The 15,951-nt window shown below is 40.8% G+C and overlaps 1 protein-coding gene across 4 annotated transcripts in view; it reads right to left on the reverse strand.

The window, feature by feature from the left end:
* Window positions 1-15,951, reverse strand: part of schip1 (schwannomin interacting protein 1) — a 358,752-nt gene that overhangs the window by 54,676 nt on the left and 288,125 nt on the right. Inside the window, exon 1 of one of the 4 annotated variants that reach the window (XM_053673553.1) lies at window positions 8,911-9,139. The exons of the other annotated variants lie outside the window; for them this stretch is intronic. Within the exon in view, the coding sequence (XP_053529528.1) occupies window positions 8,911-8,970 (60 nt within the window). The 5' untranslated portion in view covers window positions 8,971-9,139. Of the gene's footprint in view, window positions 1-8,910; window positions 9,140-15,951 lie in introns of those variants that run through there. 4 annotated transcript variants of the gene reach the window in all.

Below are 15,951 nucleotides of genomic sequence, written 5' to 3' on the forward strand. Positions count from 1 at the left end.
AAATAGCTGAGGACATTCAGTCATTTAAATATCCTCCTGTACATGACGGAAAATAGGTTTGGCCTGGATACTTGTTATAGAGTTTAAATCCTAAAGAAGTGACGTGTACAGTGTGACAGCGCTAAAGCTCATGTCTCGGGGCAGATGTGTAAAGCACACCAATATTTTCACAGTGCGTTGAAGCTGATGCTCACCTTGAAAAGAAAAAAAAAAAAAAACACACCTATTTTCGGGAGGTGTGTTATGAAAATTGTCTTCCTCCGTACGAGAGCGCTGAATTGAAAGTCTTTACTCTCCCTCTCTTTCGCTTTTTGTCAGAGCTCTGCAGAATATTAATGTGGCTCGAACCCATGGGAGGACTTTGATGTGAGAGTGGAGCTTTGATTCTCCTTCTCCTGCTTTAACTCTCTCTCTCTCTCACTCTCTCTCTCTCTCTCTCGTATTTAAACCCTGCTAGCTTCAATCTTTCGCTCACAGTGTGAACTGTAACTAATATCTGGTTATCACCATACCAGATTCCAGTTGGTATTTTTTGGGTTGTTTTTTTTCCAGGAGAATGAGCTGGCCTCCTGCAGCCCGAGCCTCAGACACGGTCACACTCCACTTTCTCTAGCTAATATTCAGACTCATTCCTAAGCTCTAGAATACCTTTCTCGAAAATATTAAGCAAATGTAAGACCTACAGGTTTCCAGGTTCTCCCCTAGAAGTAGTTCATGCGTATCTTTATTTTGTTTTTGTTTCGTTTTAAATGATGGTTCACACGATGGAATTATGGCAATTGCATTAATGACCGTATTTCATGATTCATTATTAGTATTTTATCATATATACGTCCAATTATCACACAAATACGTTTAACGTTTATTTTGTATTTCCCATTTAAATTGCCTTGTTCCAGGAAGCGATCACACTGGTTTAACGTCACATCCCAAAAACAATTCAGACAATCCTGAAACTCCTCCGACCCGAACCCGACCTTACAGCAACTCCTCTTTCTCTCTGCTTATTTTCTTTGTTGATATTGTGGTGTGACGTTAAGTGTCATAAGGGCGTTCGAAAGCTTTTTGCTGCATTGTCACCTTTGTCGGGCGGAACAGAACCTCTGCTTCTGCTCCGAGCGAGTGATGTAAGGCTGATGCATGCGTTGCAATGTGATAGTGATGATATCATCACTGTGTAATGAGAGAATACTCCATCACAGATTTTGCGTTATGTTGAATCAACTTAAACCAGATCCTCTTTTTTTTTTTTTTTGTGCCTTGCAGGTATTTTATGTCTGGCAGCATCCCAATAAAGCACAGAGACTGAGATACACATCCTGAAACTGTTCAATACAACTTCATATTAAAAAGAGATAATCATTAAACTGTAGATCAGTGACTTAAGAATTGACTAATAACAAAATACCACTTTTGAATAATTGAACACAGAGCATACAGGAGCGCACACAGAGACTGTATCTGTTCGGTATATTGCAATTCGTGCACTTGCTTTAACACACTTTTAGTCTTTCCCAATGTCTTGGATTTTAAAATGCATATTTTTTCACTTACAGTCTGTTAAAGTAAAGCAGAAGAGAAAAGAAGGTATTAAGTAGAGACTTTATCAATGTAGTGATATTACACACACAGACTCACACAATGAAGTTTAATGTTGTTATCATAGTCCATAGTCTCCTTATTATCGTCTCACCTCTTTACTCTTTACTTACACTCTCTGTCTCTGTCTCTGTGTCTCTCTCTCTCTCTCACGGCCTGTTTTATCCCGAGATTCAAAGTTGTGGGCAGTTGGGGAGGTTTCATGCTCTGTAGGTTCAGGGTTTTTAAGTCTTAATCTTTCTTAAAAAAAAAGAGCAGGATGTGAAATAGTCACTTTTTTTTCTACTTTGGGTTTTCGTGTCGACTTATATATGTATGTGTATGTGTATATATATATATATATATATATGTATGTGTATGTGTATGTATATGTATATATATGTGTATGTATGTGTATGTATGTGTATGTATATGTATGTATGTGTGTATGTATATATATATATATATATATATATATATATATATATATATATATATATATATTCTTTACTATTTTTATTACTATTAATATATATATATATATATTTTGCTTTCTCTCTTTACATTTTTAAAATTTATTATTAATTTATTTATTTTATTTTTTTGTATCAATGAATTTTTTTCTTGTCATTATCTTACCATGTCTCGATTTTTGGAGGATTTCCAAATGACTGAATAAAAAGGACATTTTAAAGTCAAGTCTCTCTCTCTCTCTCTCTCTCTCTCTCTCTCTCTCTCTCAGCAGGAGCGGGTCCGCTTTTAGAACGCTGACATTTAGAGAACTGACATCAGCTTCAGTGTGAACAGAGAAAGGAAGTAGGGAAACATCGATCCAAGACTGTGTATCAATATCAAGATCCATTCTGTCCTTAAACACTAGAACACAACATCCAGTTTGATTTGATTTGACAAATTTTCTGATCCAATCCACTACTGGAATTAAAGCCAAGAACTGGCGTGATGTTGACTGACACGACGTAGATAGTAAACATAAACACAGGACACAGGCTGTCCAGCACCGGGCCTGTGAGGGTTCACGTCACGCTGTATAAGACTCAGAGAAAAGGTACTACTGTGACAATTTACTGTTACTGTGAGGAGAGGAGAGAAGAAGGTAACAGAGTAGTAAAGAGAAGAAAACTCAAGAGAAGAGACAAGGAGAGATGAGAACAGACACACACCCACTTGTGCGCGTACGCATGCACCCACATACATACATACACACACACACACACGCACACAATAATTAAGGGTTACATGTTCTTTCTTCAGTAAACATTGTGAAGGAGACAGATGAAGATCTTGGCAGGAGCTGGACCTCTGCCAAGTAGAGAGAGTGTGTGTGTGTGTGTGAGAGAGAGAGGTAGTAATGTAGTAGAGACATGTCCAGCTTTGCACTTGTATGACAGCAGGATCTCTCTCTCTCTCTCTCTCTCTCTCTCTCTCTCTCTCTCTCTCTGATCACAGACGTATATTTTAATGAGTGGAGACACGGCTGCAGCAGACACCTCTGTTCTCTCTCCTCTAAACCCACATACACTTACACACCATATTTACATTCCTCATGTCAATGAGACAACTCCTTCCATTCACACGCACACACACCTCCTCTCTCTCACACACACACACACACACCTTCTATCTCTCTCTCACACACACCTCCTCTCTCTCACTCACACCCCCACACACACACACCTCCTCTCTCTTACACACACACACACACACACACACACCTTCTCACTCACACCCCCACACACACCCCCACACCTTCTCTCTTACACACACACACACACACACACACACCCCCTTTCTCTCACACACATACCCCCACACCTTCTCTCTCTCTCACACACACAGCTTCTCTCTCTCTCTCCCATACACACGCACACACACACACCTTCTCTCTCTCCCCCACACATCTTCTCTCTATCTCTCTCTCACACACACACACACACACACACACACACACACACACACACACACACACACGTGTGTATACGTGTGTGTGTGTTTTAGGCACAGGCCTTATGCACAGACCCTGCTATTCAGCACAGTGGTTCCACCCAAACAGGAGCCTGGGGCTCACTGTTCGCCTTGCTACACAAACACACACACACACACACACACACACACACACACACACACACACACACACACACACACACACACCGCCTCAGTGTCAAAACTACCTCAATTTGTTCTGGCAGGACAAAATAATGCATTATTTGAATGATTTTCTGTCCTTCCCTCGTTCTCTATTCCCGGTGACGGTGGGCTTTAACCTGCTTTATAACTCTGTCATGAAACCCAATCCCCCCCCCCCCCCCCCCTTTCTCCATTCCCTCTTACAAAGTGTTTATTTAAAGAGGGGGTAGAAATGTGGCTCCTACTGATTGCTAGCCACACTGGGACTGGAGAAGCATAACAACTGCAGGAACTGGCGAATTAGACTTGGAGGGCTTTTCTAACCTGACACTGGAAGCCAATCAGAAGGCTTAGCACAGGGTCAAAAGGTCAGACAGCTTAAGGCTGGGGTAATAGGTGTCACTATTGAATGGCTGTGAAGGAAAAATCAACACAGGGATTTTTTGTTATCCACTGCACAAATCACTAAAACCTCTCAAACCCTGAAAACTGGAACTGGGCTTTTTTTCCAGTACATAAGCGTTCAGCTGTGTGGTTTTTTGGTACCTGCTGAGGTTTTGTGCCAACAGGAAGTAATGGTAATGAAAGTAATGGATGCTTTTATCCAAAGTTCTCTGGCAGTCCTGGGACTTGAACTCATCCTCTGATAACTATCTTAGACATTACATTTCACCCTTTTACAAACAAATGCATTTAGTTCTGATGACTGAAGCTAGAGATTTTGACCAGATTGCCAAAATTCATTTGAATTTGTCGAAAATCTTTTAACGTAGGCACATCATTTGACGCTTGAGTAAGCCCAAACAACTCTGGGTAGTGGACTCAGACTTGTAGATCTTGCCTCATTGTATGACACAGTAATTTTGTGTAAAGTTGGAACTCATGCCTTTATAATGACTCTTACCCTTGCTTTAGTGGATAATCTCTGATAATACTGTAGATTTGGACCTAAGGTACTTAATGGGACTGAGGTAGAGTAGATCTCTAGCTTCAAGTTTGGGTGTCCACATCTCCGGTGACCTTTCCTGGAACCTCAACACCTGTATTTTCTGAGGAGACCGAAGAAAGCTCACCTTGCGCCTCAGATCATGGTGAACTCATATGTTCTAAACTACCTCCGAATGGGCCACCATGCATCTCCATTCAGCCCGTGTCCTGTCAGCTAAATGTAGCCTAATGTCACTAATAATTATTCACAGGTTCATGCTTTTAATAAATCTTTTTGGCCTGCCACCATATCAGTGAATTTAAACTAATGCTTGTATTCAGAGTATAAGGGGTGTGTGTGTGTGTGTTTAGGAGTGCACCTTAGCATTGTAGCCTCCACTGTTTTATTGGTCATTGTCAAACAGTGTTTATAATTAAAATACCCCCTCCCCCTCTCTCTTTTTGCCAGTATCAGCCAGAGGAGGATGTCCTCCTGGAGAGTTTTTAATTTTATTTGTATACCACACCGTGGTATCGACTTTGGTATCGAGTATCGTGTACTTTTGGTGGTATCGGTACCGACTACTACATTTTTGGTATCGTGACATCTCTCGTATATATATGCATATGTATAATTGTATATATTTAATATTGTGTTTTAGTGTTTTGTGAATTGTATTTGCATGTTGTATTTGTGAAGTAACCTTGGGTGTCGTGAAAGGTGCTTTAAAAAAAAAAAAAAAAATTTTATTATTAATAACAAAATATTAGCATTAGACACCATTCGGTATTGAATATTACTGCTATTATTTGTAATTATTTGCAAGTCCTTGCACTTTACTGCAATTTTCTGTAAATTACGATAATTATTTATTTCAGATAATCATTTGCACATCATTGCTATTTGCACACCTGCATTTACTGTAATCCACTGCATGCATCATACTGTTTACCTCTACCTGCACACTGTTATCTTAACTTATTGCACCATAATTCATTTCCTTTAACTCAGTTGCCATTTGCATTACTGGTGTGCACCATTCGGTTTACCTTTAACTGTACACTGTTATCTTAACTTATTGCATCATAACCTTATTTACTTCATTTAACTTATTTGCACTACTGATTGGATGCTAACTGTATTTCATTGTCTCTGTACTCTGACAATGACAATAAAGTTGAACCTAACCTAACCCCAAGGACTGCTGCTGGAATCATAAACACTATTCTGGGCACAACATCCTTTCTACACACCTAGTGCTGTTTGTCTTTACTCTTCTACACCTGTAAACTGTAATGATTTATAATCCTGCTATCTATGTCACCCGGAAGAAGATGGATTCCCTTTTGAGTCTCAAGGTTTCTTATCGTCTCAGTGAGTTTTTCCTCACCATTGACTACGTTTACATGGACAGCAGTGATCTAATTATTGACCTTATTCTGAATAAGACAATATTGTGATTAAGGTGTTTACGAGTCGCTTTTAGAATACTCCTTTCATGTTCCTGTTTTACATGTTATAGAACATAGATCGATTAACGTCATACGTCATTACGTCCCTACGTCACGCCGTCCGACGTTCCCTCCAGAATTTCACGTATCAACATACAGTTGGCCTTCGTTATGGAACCGTATACAGTTTTGGGTGTTTAATTTTTAATTTTACGAAAGCTTCAAGTGCGGTTAATTATTTGTCATGTTATACGTGCTAATAGACGACTGCTTGAAGCCGTGGGCTGTGACGCAACCCGCGTACTTACCTACTGTATAGTAGCCGAGATACATGTATTTCACCTGCTATATACCGTAGTAGGTAAGTACGCGGTTTCGGACACAGCCGTGCTCTCTTGTTTGACGTGAAACGGTTGAGCACTGTCGTGTGTGTACGCGTCCTGTCGCAAAATGCGGTGAAAATTCCCACACGATGTCAATAGTGTGATTAAGGTGTGTACATGTCTGTAATACACGTCGATAATGCGACTAAAACAGGAAATACTCCACACGTCTTAATTCCATTTGAGTTTACTTCGAGTATGACTTTAATCGGATTAAAGTAATAAAAAATTGCTGTTTACATGCTAGTTTCTTAATCAGAGTATCGTCTTAATCGGGTTAGTATCGTATTATTGTTGTCCATGTAAACGTACACATGATCATTAGAGATCTACTGGATTTTTTTTAAACAAATAAAATTGAATTGAATAATTTTACAGTGTAAATCATTGTGCAAAAAACGGTATTTAAACAACTATGGTTTTGTGTGTGTGTGTGTGTGTGTGTATTACTGTTAAACTTATTAATAATTCAAAATGAATCTTATCACTGAGTGAAGCAATATGCTTTCTGGTTGAGGCATGTGTGTGTTTCGGTGTGTGTTTGATGACTCGCTTTGACAGCGAGTCGAGGTGATTCAAAGTTTGCACACCAGATGAAACATGTCGCTGCAGGGTGTGTTTTTCTAATGTGTTCCTAAAGGCCGATTTATACTTCTGCGTGCGCGTCTCTGACACACACCGCTCACCTTCATGGCATCACCAACACGGGACGTACTGTCTCTCTCAGGGCCAGCTGTGCCACTTGCTGTCCTGATGAAGGACTTTTCAGCGGTTATATACTGAGAGATGGCAGGCTACCCTACATCTGGACTTTCTGATACGTACCTGAGTACACCGTGAACACTGTCTAACACGTCGAGGTCTTGGATGTTTGCATGCTGAGCACTTTTTTTACGTCCCTCCATCACTACGTGCGCATTTGAACACTTTAGAGGAAGTATATTTCGTCAGAACCGTGTATTGTACTTCCTGTTTACTGCGGTGTAGTACTCACATTGTACATATACATTGTCTTGTCCCGTTATGTACGCACCAATAACCAAACCTAAGAAAATTCTTTGTACAAATATGAGGACTTGGCCAGTAAATCTGGATTCCCAGAAAAGAGATCAATGACATCTACACTGAGCAATCATCTGAAATAGTATATGCATGTCAATAACTTGTAATGAGATCTTCCATTTTACTGTTCATGATTGGAAAGCTTCCAATCAACAAAGTCTTGGTATTGGGTGGAGCTTTGGTAAGACCTGGCAAGCATTGCGGAGCAACAACAGACATTATATTGATCTAATGTATGGACACGCATTAGATAGTATCGATGAGAACAATCATTATTTTCTTTTCCTTACAGTTTTAAACACAAGATGCATTTACATTTTGATAACAGCAGGTTGTTCCTATGTGTGCGAGTCAAAGATTGCTCCATATAACACACGAGGTGTACTTTGATATCATGGCCTGCCACCTAAACGCCCAGGTGATCTTTTCTGCATTCGTCACACTCTCAGACATGATGCAACTACACGAAGCATTAAAACACACACACACACTTCCGAACACATAGTGTCTGCCAAGCCTAAATAAGCATGTGCGCTCTACTCTGTCATTAAGATTCCCTTTAAATGCAGGGTGTGAAAATGTACACCACCCTATGGAAAATCTGAAACACATAAGACCCTTTAACGGCGAGAAAACGGTCTCTAGTGTTGTGATAAATGAAGAGACTTGGAAAGGTCCTGCTTTCAAATACTTTCTTAATCAAATAATCTGATACTTGTGATGGTGAATTTGAATACTATTCACGCCTACTCTGAAGTATTCACTCGCAAAAGGCAACACATGTTTAGGATCTTCCACGCTCATGAACAAGCACCTGGACTTTGTTTAAAAAACAAAAAGAGAGAGAGAGAGAAAAAAACTGCCCTGTATTACAGCCTGAGCTCAGAAAACACAAGTGAACCCAACAAAAAGAAACTTTATAAAAGCATTTATTATTATTTCAAATATTAGTTAAACAGTGGCTAGTGATTAGTTACTAGATTGGTGTATGTAATCAGTGTGTCTATACTGCAAGTATGGGTTAAAGACAAAGTGTGTTTTTGTTGTGTTAGTACTAAATATCAGTATGCGTCATTTTGTTCCAATTCTGATTTTACATGCTTACAGAAATCTAATTTAGTACGTAATTAACTGCCAGCCCTAACACTAGATGTCCGCTGAATAAATGATGTCTGATTCGAGAAGAAGAGAGAAATGTATGATAATAGATGCTGCATGATTAATCGAAATGTCCCTGGATATAAACTGACTAGATTTTTCCCAGAATCAAAAGCAAAATGATTGTGCTGGAATCTACAGGTGAAGCAGTGCTGCTGGTCTGAAAAGTGTGTTGTGTGTTTCTGAGATGACCTCATTCCTGTACCTGTGTTAGGTTCCCCACTTGCTGCTTGGAGTCCACCGCTGATCTGACATGAGCACTCATTCAAACTGAAATCCAGATTCCACTCATGAACTGATCGAAGAACTCGAGTCCAGATTCCACACACTCACCACTCACGAGCCCATAAGGCTCCTAAACTACAGGTGAGACTATGAGCAGTGAATCACAGAGTTGAATGCAGAGTGCTCAGTACACATGCCTCTGTGTGTGTGTGTGTGTGTGTGTGTGTGTGTGTGTGTGTGTGGTGTGGAGCGTGCGAGGGCATGCTCATGCTCATGCTCTCACACACACACACACACACACACACACACACACACACACACACACACACACACACACGCACACACTCGTGTAGAATGAGAGCAGTCAGCTCTGAGGCTTTCAGGGTTGAACCGCACTGCAGGCACACCTTTAAATATTGCTGTGATGTAAAACTGATCTGGAGTCAGATTAGCTTTGTGTCTTTACATGGCTGTAAACAGCTGCAGGCTTATAACACTGATCCTGGATCAGCCTGTATGTGTGCTTAAGCTGAGCTTTTGTTTTTATAGACCCTAGGAAAGTTCCACCCTGTACCATTTCTCCAACACCACCACGGCATACGGCATACCTCTCTCTCTCTCTCTCTCTCTCTCTCTCTCTCTCTCTCTCTCTCTCGTGCCATGCCAGCATTCCCTCACAAAGTACTTTCTATTCTTGCTCCTTCTCGTTTCCTTGATTTTTCTATTTTCTTCATGCGTGCCCAAAAATAGTGGAAAACCCTTGCTTCACTAATTTCAGTACCGATTTATTTGATGAACTATATAAATATTAGGCTCGTTATTAAGATGTGATCATTCCCGAACTTTCAGCTAACAGAAGCCTATTTATTACTGAGGTTTGAATTAAAGTCGAACAGGCTAATAAATATAAAACTCACCAATAAACAAATAAACTTCTATTTGTGTGGGTTATGTTTTTCACCACTGTAGCAAAATGACTGCAAACCCCATGGCCATGCTTGACTTTGAAAACCACGGCGAGGAGTTCACACACGAAGGGTTTCAAAATAAGAAAACGCCAGCTGTTTTATTCTTACGGTAACATAAACAAGATATGTTGAACAGTGTTCCTTGCTCCCTGATGCTAATCTGCGAATCTAACCAACAGTATCTGCTGTGCGACGTGATATTTGTTGTTTTAACTTTAAAACAATGTGCACTGTGTTTAAAAGGTGTTTCTAGACCTTTAGCAACTTTAGAAAATACTGATTCACAACACTGCCACGCAACAGATGGCATTTTACAGAGGTTTCCATCCACCCATTATCTGAACCACTTACCCTACGCGGGGTAGCAGGGAGCCTGGAGCATATCCCAGGGAACTCGGGGCACAAGGCAGATTCACAGATTATGGACATTCACAGACTATGGACAATTTAGAGATGCCAATCAGCCTACAGCGCATGTCTTTGGACTGGAGGAGGAAACCGGAGTACCCAGAGGAAACCCCCGAAGCATGGGGAGAACATGTAAACTCAGCGCACACAGGGTGGAGGTGGGATTCGAACCCCCAGCCCCCAACACAAAGGATAGATAGTTTCAACAGAGGGTTGGGGTCGACTGGGGGAAAGGAGAAGAATTCCCATTGTTTTCATTGCGATTGCGATTCACCTTGAATACAGCAGAGGACAACTTAAAATGATAAACTGTTGCATTCATGTGAAGTTCAGAAAGCTTTGATTCTCTACCGCTCTGTTCTGTGGCTCTGTTATACATCACTCCACATTTCATTAATTAGTTTGACAAATACAGTCCCTCGTCCAAGCTCTTCGTTTTACTCTGCTATATTCGTTCATATTTCAAAAAGTTCAGGTCTGACTTGAAAGAATCATATTCATGGTTGTGGCCTGAGACTCGCCTTTTTTTTTTTTTTTTTGTCTTAAAGAGAACACACATTAGGTATTAATTCTAGTATTTAGAATAAACGCAGCAACAATATTTTTAAACCTAGCCTCAAGGGATCGTTCTTTATCTATAACCTCTCCTTTATTCACTGTTCGTTTCTGACGCTGTCCTTCCAGTCCGTGTGGCTTAGTGTTTAGTCTCTTTACCTCAGCTCTATAAGGAAATCTGTTGCTCGTGTTTGTTTTGTCTGCAATTCCACTATGCCATTTTCTCCCACCTCTTTCCTTTTCACATCCCTCCCTGTCTTTTTCTCCCTTTCTCCCTTACTCTCACTCCCTGACGTGGCATTGTGGTGGGAGTCAGAGTGGGATATGCAGAGCAGTGTACTGTATATTCTGGGCACTCTCACACACACACACACACACACACACACACACAGAGATTTGGCTCACTTTTGCTCTGTCTTTCTCTTTTGTGCCATAACTCTCTCTATTTATATCTCTTCATCTCTTTGCTGTTTTTCTCTCTCTACTTGTTTGCCTCTCTTTCTAATTCTTGTCTCACTCCTTTCCGCTGATGCTATGAGACATCCATCCATCCATCCATCCGTTTTCCATACCACTTATCGAGCCTATCCCAGGGAACTTGAAGCACGAGGCAGGGGCCCCCGTGGGGTGCCAATCCATCCCAGGGCACAAGCGCACACACATTCGCACACTACAGATATTTTGGAAATGCCAATCAGTCTACAGTGCATGTCTTTGGAGTGGAGGAGGAAACCGAAGTACCTGGAGGAAACCCGCAAAGCATGCGGAGAACGTGCAAACTCCGTGCACGCAAGGCAGGGGCGGGATTCGAACTCCAGAACCTCCGGCTACGAGACACGAGTGTGTAAAAAAACAAAAACAAAAACATCTTGAGATGTGTTAAGCGCCATCAAAATAGCACATTATTTTCTTTTAAATAAGAGGAGCAATATTAAATATATTTGCTAAACATTTTTATCTAACATAATACTTTATGTGCTTGGATCCATGCATTTTAAGAATCTTTTACTTTTGTGTCATGTTTAAAATACACAAGTTCAGGTCCAAAGTGTATATATAGCATGTGTATACACCAATGTATTTGTTTCATGTAGCTCACACACACACACACACACACACACACTCCTAATCGCACCGTATAAAACTTCATTAAATGGCTCTAGTTCAAAACAATGCATGCACAAAAGTGTGACTAATGAATGATACCATTATTGTTCCATTTCAGGCTTTACATTATGTCTGTGTACCTTCCTGTTGGGCTTTACACTGCAACACACACACACACACACACACACACACACACACACACACACACAACACACTATACATGGCGTTAAAGCCTTCCCATCCTATAACACAAAGCCACTATACATGTCTCCAATAGTGGCAGATCCTCAGTGCTCTCTTCCAAATGTAAAACGCTGGCTTATTAGCAAACTGTGCAGCTTCCTGCCTCTCCAGAAGTGCCTGGTGAACAGGACCATCTCAGCGGAAACTTAGTACTATTCGTCCATATTTACAACCAGCCAGATCTCATAGCCAGTGACTTAGTTATTCATCCCATTCAGATTTCTCAGTATCTATGAGTAATTGTGAATTAATCTGTAACTACAGTGCAACTAATAGGAAAAATATGTAGTTATGATAGTAAGGTGGGTCCTGGGAGTTTAAGGGGTTAAAGAGGATGTCTGTACCCAGTAGCGTTCAGATACATTTACATGTACCATAGAAAAACTGATTGATAATATTGCCATGCATGGGTTCTCTCTAATTCCTTCATTTCAGGCCACTGTTGACATTTTTCCAGCTTATTTCTGGCCCTTTTACTTGAAAGGCGACGTCTACAAATGGCTCCTTTAACGCGCCGTCTGTGAAGATCAAAAATTCAAAGTTGCTACACTAGTCGGATGTTTCAAATGTTAACAGTTGCAGTGCAGCATCTTCATCAGTATCTTCATCATCGTCATCAATATCCCCATGCATCTGATCACAAATCATACACTTCCCTACGTTATTAGCCTCGATCTGCCTGCTCTGGAGCAGGTGGTTCAGCAGGTGGTCTGTCCGACTAGCTGTCCTAATGAGAACCTTCCGGAAGTGCGTGGGATGTTTCACGCTTGCTGGAGCTGCTAATGGGCTCGATGTGGCAGCAGGAGTGTTTCTTCTCCAACCTGCGAGTCCAGAGCTGCAGCACAGCACTGACCAGTGACTATCGATCCCCGCACAAACATCAACGGTCTCGTGTTACAGACTGCAGAGAACGGGACCTGTGCGCAGGTCTGCTTACAGCTTCTACGCTCCACTTACTAAATAAAATACATAGAACAATACACTCATTGTCTAATCAGAATCAGTAAGACTGTAATATGAGAATGAAAGTCAAACAAATGAACAGTCTACGTAAAGACTGAAATATTTGCTGCTTTTTTGCAGTCTATGTATAACATACAGTGTGTGTAGTATATACAGGACATACAGATATAACAGTGTTGTAAATACAATATGTGCATACATTACACTATATAAATAAACACTATAGCATAATGAAGTCTAAGAGAAAGTTAAGGCAGTGTTTTTTCCGTCTGTCTCAATGGATTTACTTTTTAAACCCCTTGGTTGCTGTGTGAGAGGATATGAAATCTGCTGAGCAATAGAAAACACACTGACACGTTACACACTGTCTGTTACCTTCCACTGAGTGCTAGCACACACTATCACATTCCACATTCCAGTGTCAAATATGTTCACGTGGCAATTTCATGAACCCGGTTAGCTACATTTTTAGCTAGCTAAGCTAAATGCCTCCCTTGCTGTCCTAGTATTCAATTAGCTAGCACATTCCCATGCTACACCGAGTTTAATTTGCTAGCATAGCAATAAACTCAACAAGGCTATAAGAAATATTAGCATAAAATCACTGATAGTAATGAAGTCCATTCGCTTCACTTTATCCCTACAACCATTTCATGGCATACAACAAAAAAAGTTTGTGACGTCCTGACTCTTCCTACTTAAGCCATAAAACGTGTACATGTACTATGGAGAGCAAGATAAGTTTTATCAGACTCTCTTTCTCACTCTAAATAATTTTTTTTAGAATGTAACCAGAATTTTGTTCACTCTAGCTCTCGCCTTGTTCTTCAGTCTGCCGAGTCTGCCACGTTGAATCTGCCTCATCCATTAAATCCATTCAGACAGCATGCCCTGTGTCACCCGTGCCTTCTCTGGAGGAGGCTGAAATATTCATCACTATATGAAGGCTCTCTGTACTAGCCTGCTGACCTCACACCAGACACCCGCAGAATAAAAAGACGCTATGTCTGAGTTTCCGCTCTCACTTCTCGCTACAATTATAAAGAGATAAGTCTTCCTGGAAGCTGTAGGAGGTGAGACGAGGATTTTTGAGAACAGGATCTCCAACAAACAGAGAGGCTGAGATTTTGATCGGTTGTCCTGTTCCTAATGATGATCACAACCTTAATGGGAATTTCTCAAAAATTACTTAGCCCTTGCAGATTGCAGCAGTGCGCAGGCTGATGTCGTGTGAAATCAACTGAAGAGCTATTTTTTGAACTGTTATAATGTGGTTGTGTAACCATAGAACTCATGTGTGTCCATCATTGTATTCTGGGGCTATCGGTCACTTCGCAAGTGCAAATGATTCCTGGTAATGCCGCTCTCCAAGAACAAATGCAATCACGTGACCGGCGTGCTCTCTATATATTTCAACTCTATGGGTTGTGCAGACTGGGACCTCCGGTGTTCAAACAGTGCAATTGTTTTCGATGCATAATTAATACGATGCTGATTTCCATGACGCACCCTGTCACATTTTTGCATCACAACGCATTGTTACACCTCTACTACCTAATGAACTCTTACAAGATGGCAAAACTCTTTTCCCCTAAGAGTATAATGGACACGGATACACTTTTAGGAAAAATTTTCCTTTCCTGATGTGGTTCTACAAAACATAGGAGGAAAAAAATAACTAATTTATGACCATGAAAGCTTCTTCATTCATTTGCTCTTCTGGGGAAACCCTCTGTAGCAGAGTCCTACACAGAACCCTTAAAGGTTCCTCAGATGAAAAATATTAAGAATCTAATGCCAGATGCAACCTGTTCCTAAGAGTCCTAAGAGTGTAGTTTGTGATGTTAATTAAAGCTATCTATGGTTATTAAGTTAATAATAATAGATGGTTCAGGGAGAACTGTTTTTGCCTTAAACATTAAAGTATATAGCTGGATCCAGTCCTTAAAGTAAATGGAGGCAGCTTTAAAATATACATGAGAGACTGAAGGAAATGGCTTCTGCCTCGCTTCACCCACTCCGTGTCATCCTTAACCTAAAAGCAGCACACTTCTCAGTATTAAAAGGAGGCACACAGTGTATAGAATGAGCTGAGCATCATTTTTCTTCGGGGAAGGTGCGATGCTTCACTGGTAAGAGCGACTCCTTTACTGGTGTGAAACGATTCTCATGCCAACTGCATTAGAGTCACACTGCACTATATGTATACACACACTGTATGTATATTTAGTTTTAGCGGTTAACACATTAGCCTCGAACCCCGGGTTTGCGGGTTCGATTCCCGCCTCTGCCCTGTCTGTGCAGAGTGTGCATGTTCTCCCAGTGCATCAGGGCTTTCCTCCGGTACTCCGGTTTCCTCCCTCAGTCCAAAGACATGTGTTGTAGGCTGATTGGCATTTCCAAATTGTCCGTAGTGTGTGAATGTGTGATTGTGCCCTGCGATGTGTTGGCACCCCGTCCAGGGAGTCTTGTGCCCCGAGTCCCCTGGGACAGGCTCCAGGATCCCCTGTGTTGGATAAGCGGTACAGAAAATGGATGGATGGAACTTTAAGAGAGGGGACAAAAGAGAGGCTGGTGAGAGAATAGCTATGATGCTTTCTTGCTACATTAACACAAGTAATAACAAGAACGAAGGTTAAATGTAAAACACTACATTTAAATAGAAAATATAGACAGTATGATGTGTTTACTAATAAATAAAAGAATTGATGATTCACTGTGCAGAAACACTGTGGTATAAAAGGAGATCTTTTAACAGTTGGCCAAATTACATGAGC

This window comes from Ictalurus punctatus, chromosome 20, assembly GCF_001660625.3.
Source record: "Ictalurus punctatus breed USDA103 chromosome 20, Coco_2.0, whole genome shotgun sequence".
NCBI lineage: Eukaryota > Metazoa > Chordata > Actinopteri > Siluriformes > Ictaluridae > Ictalurus > Ictalurus punctatus.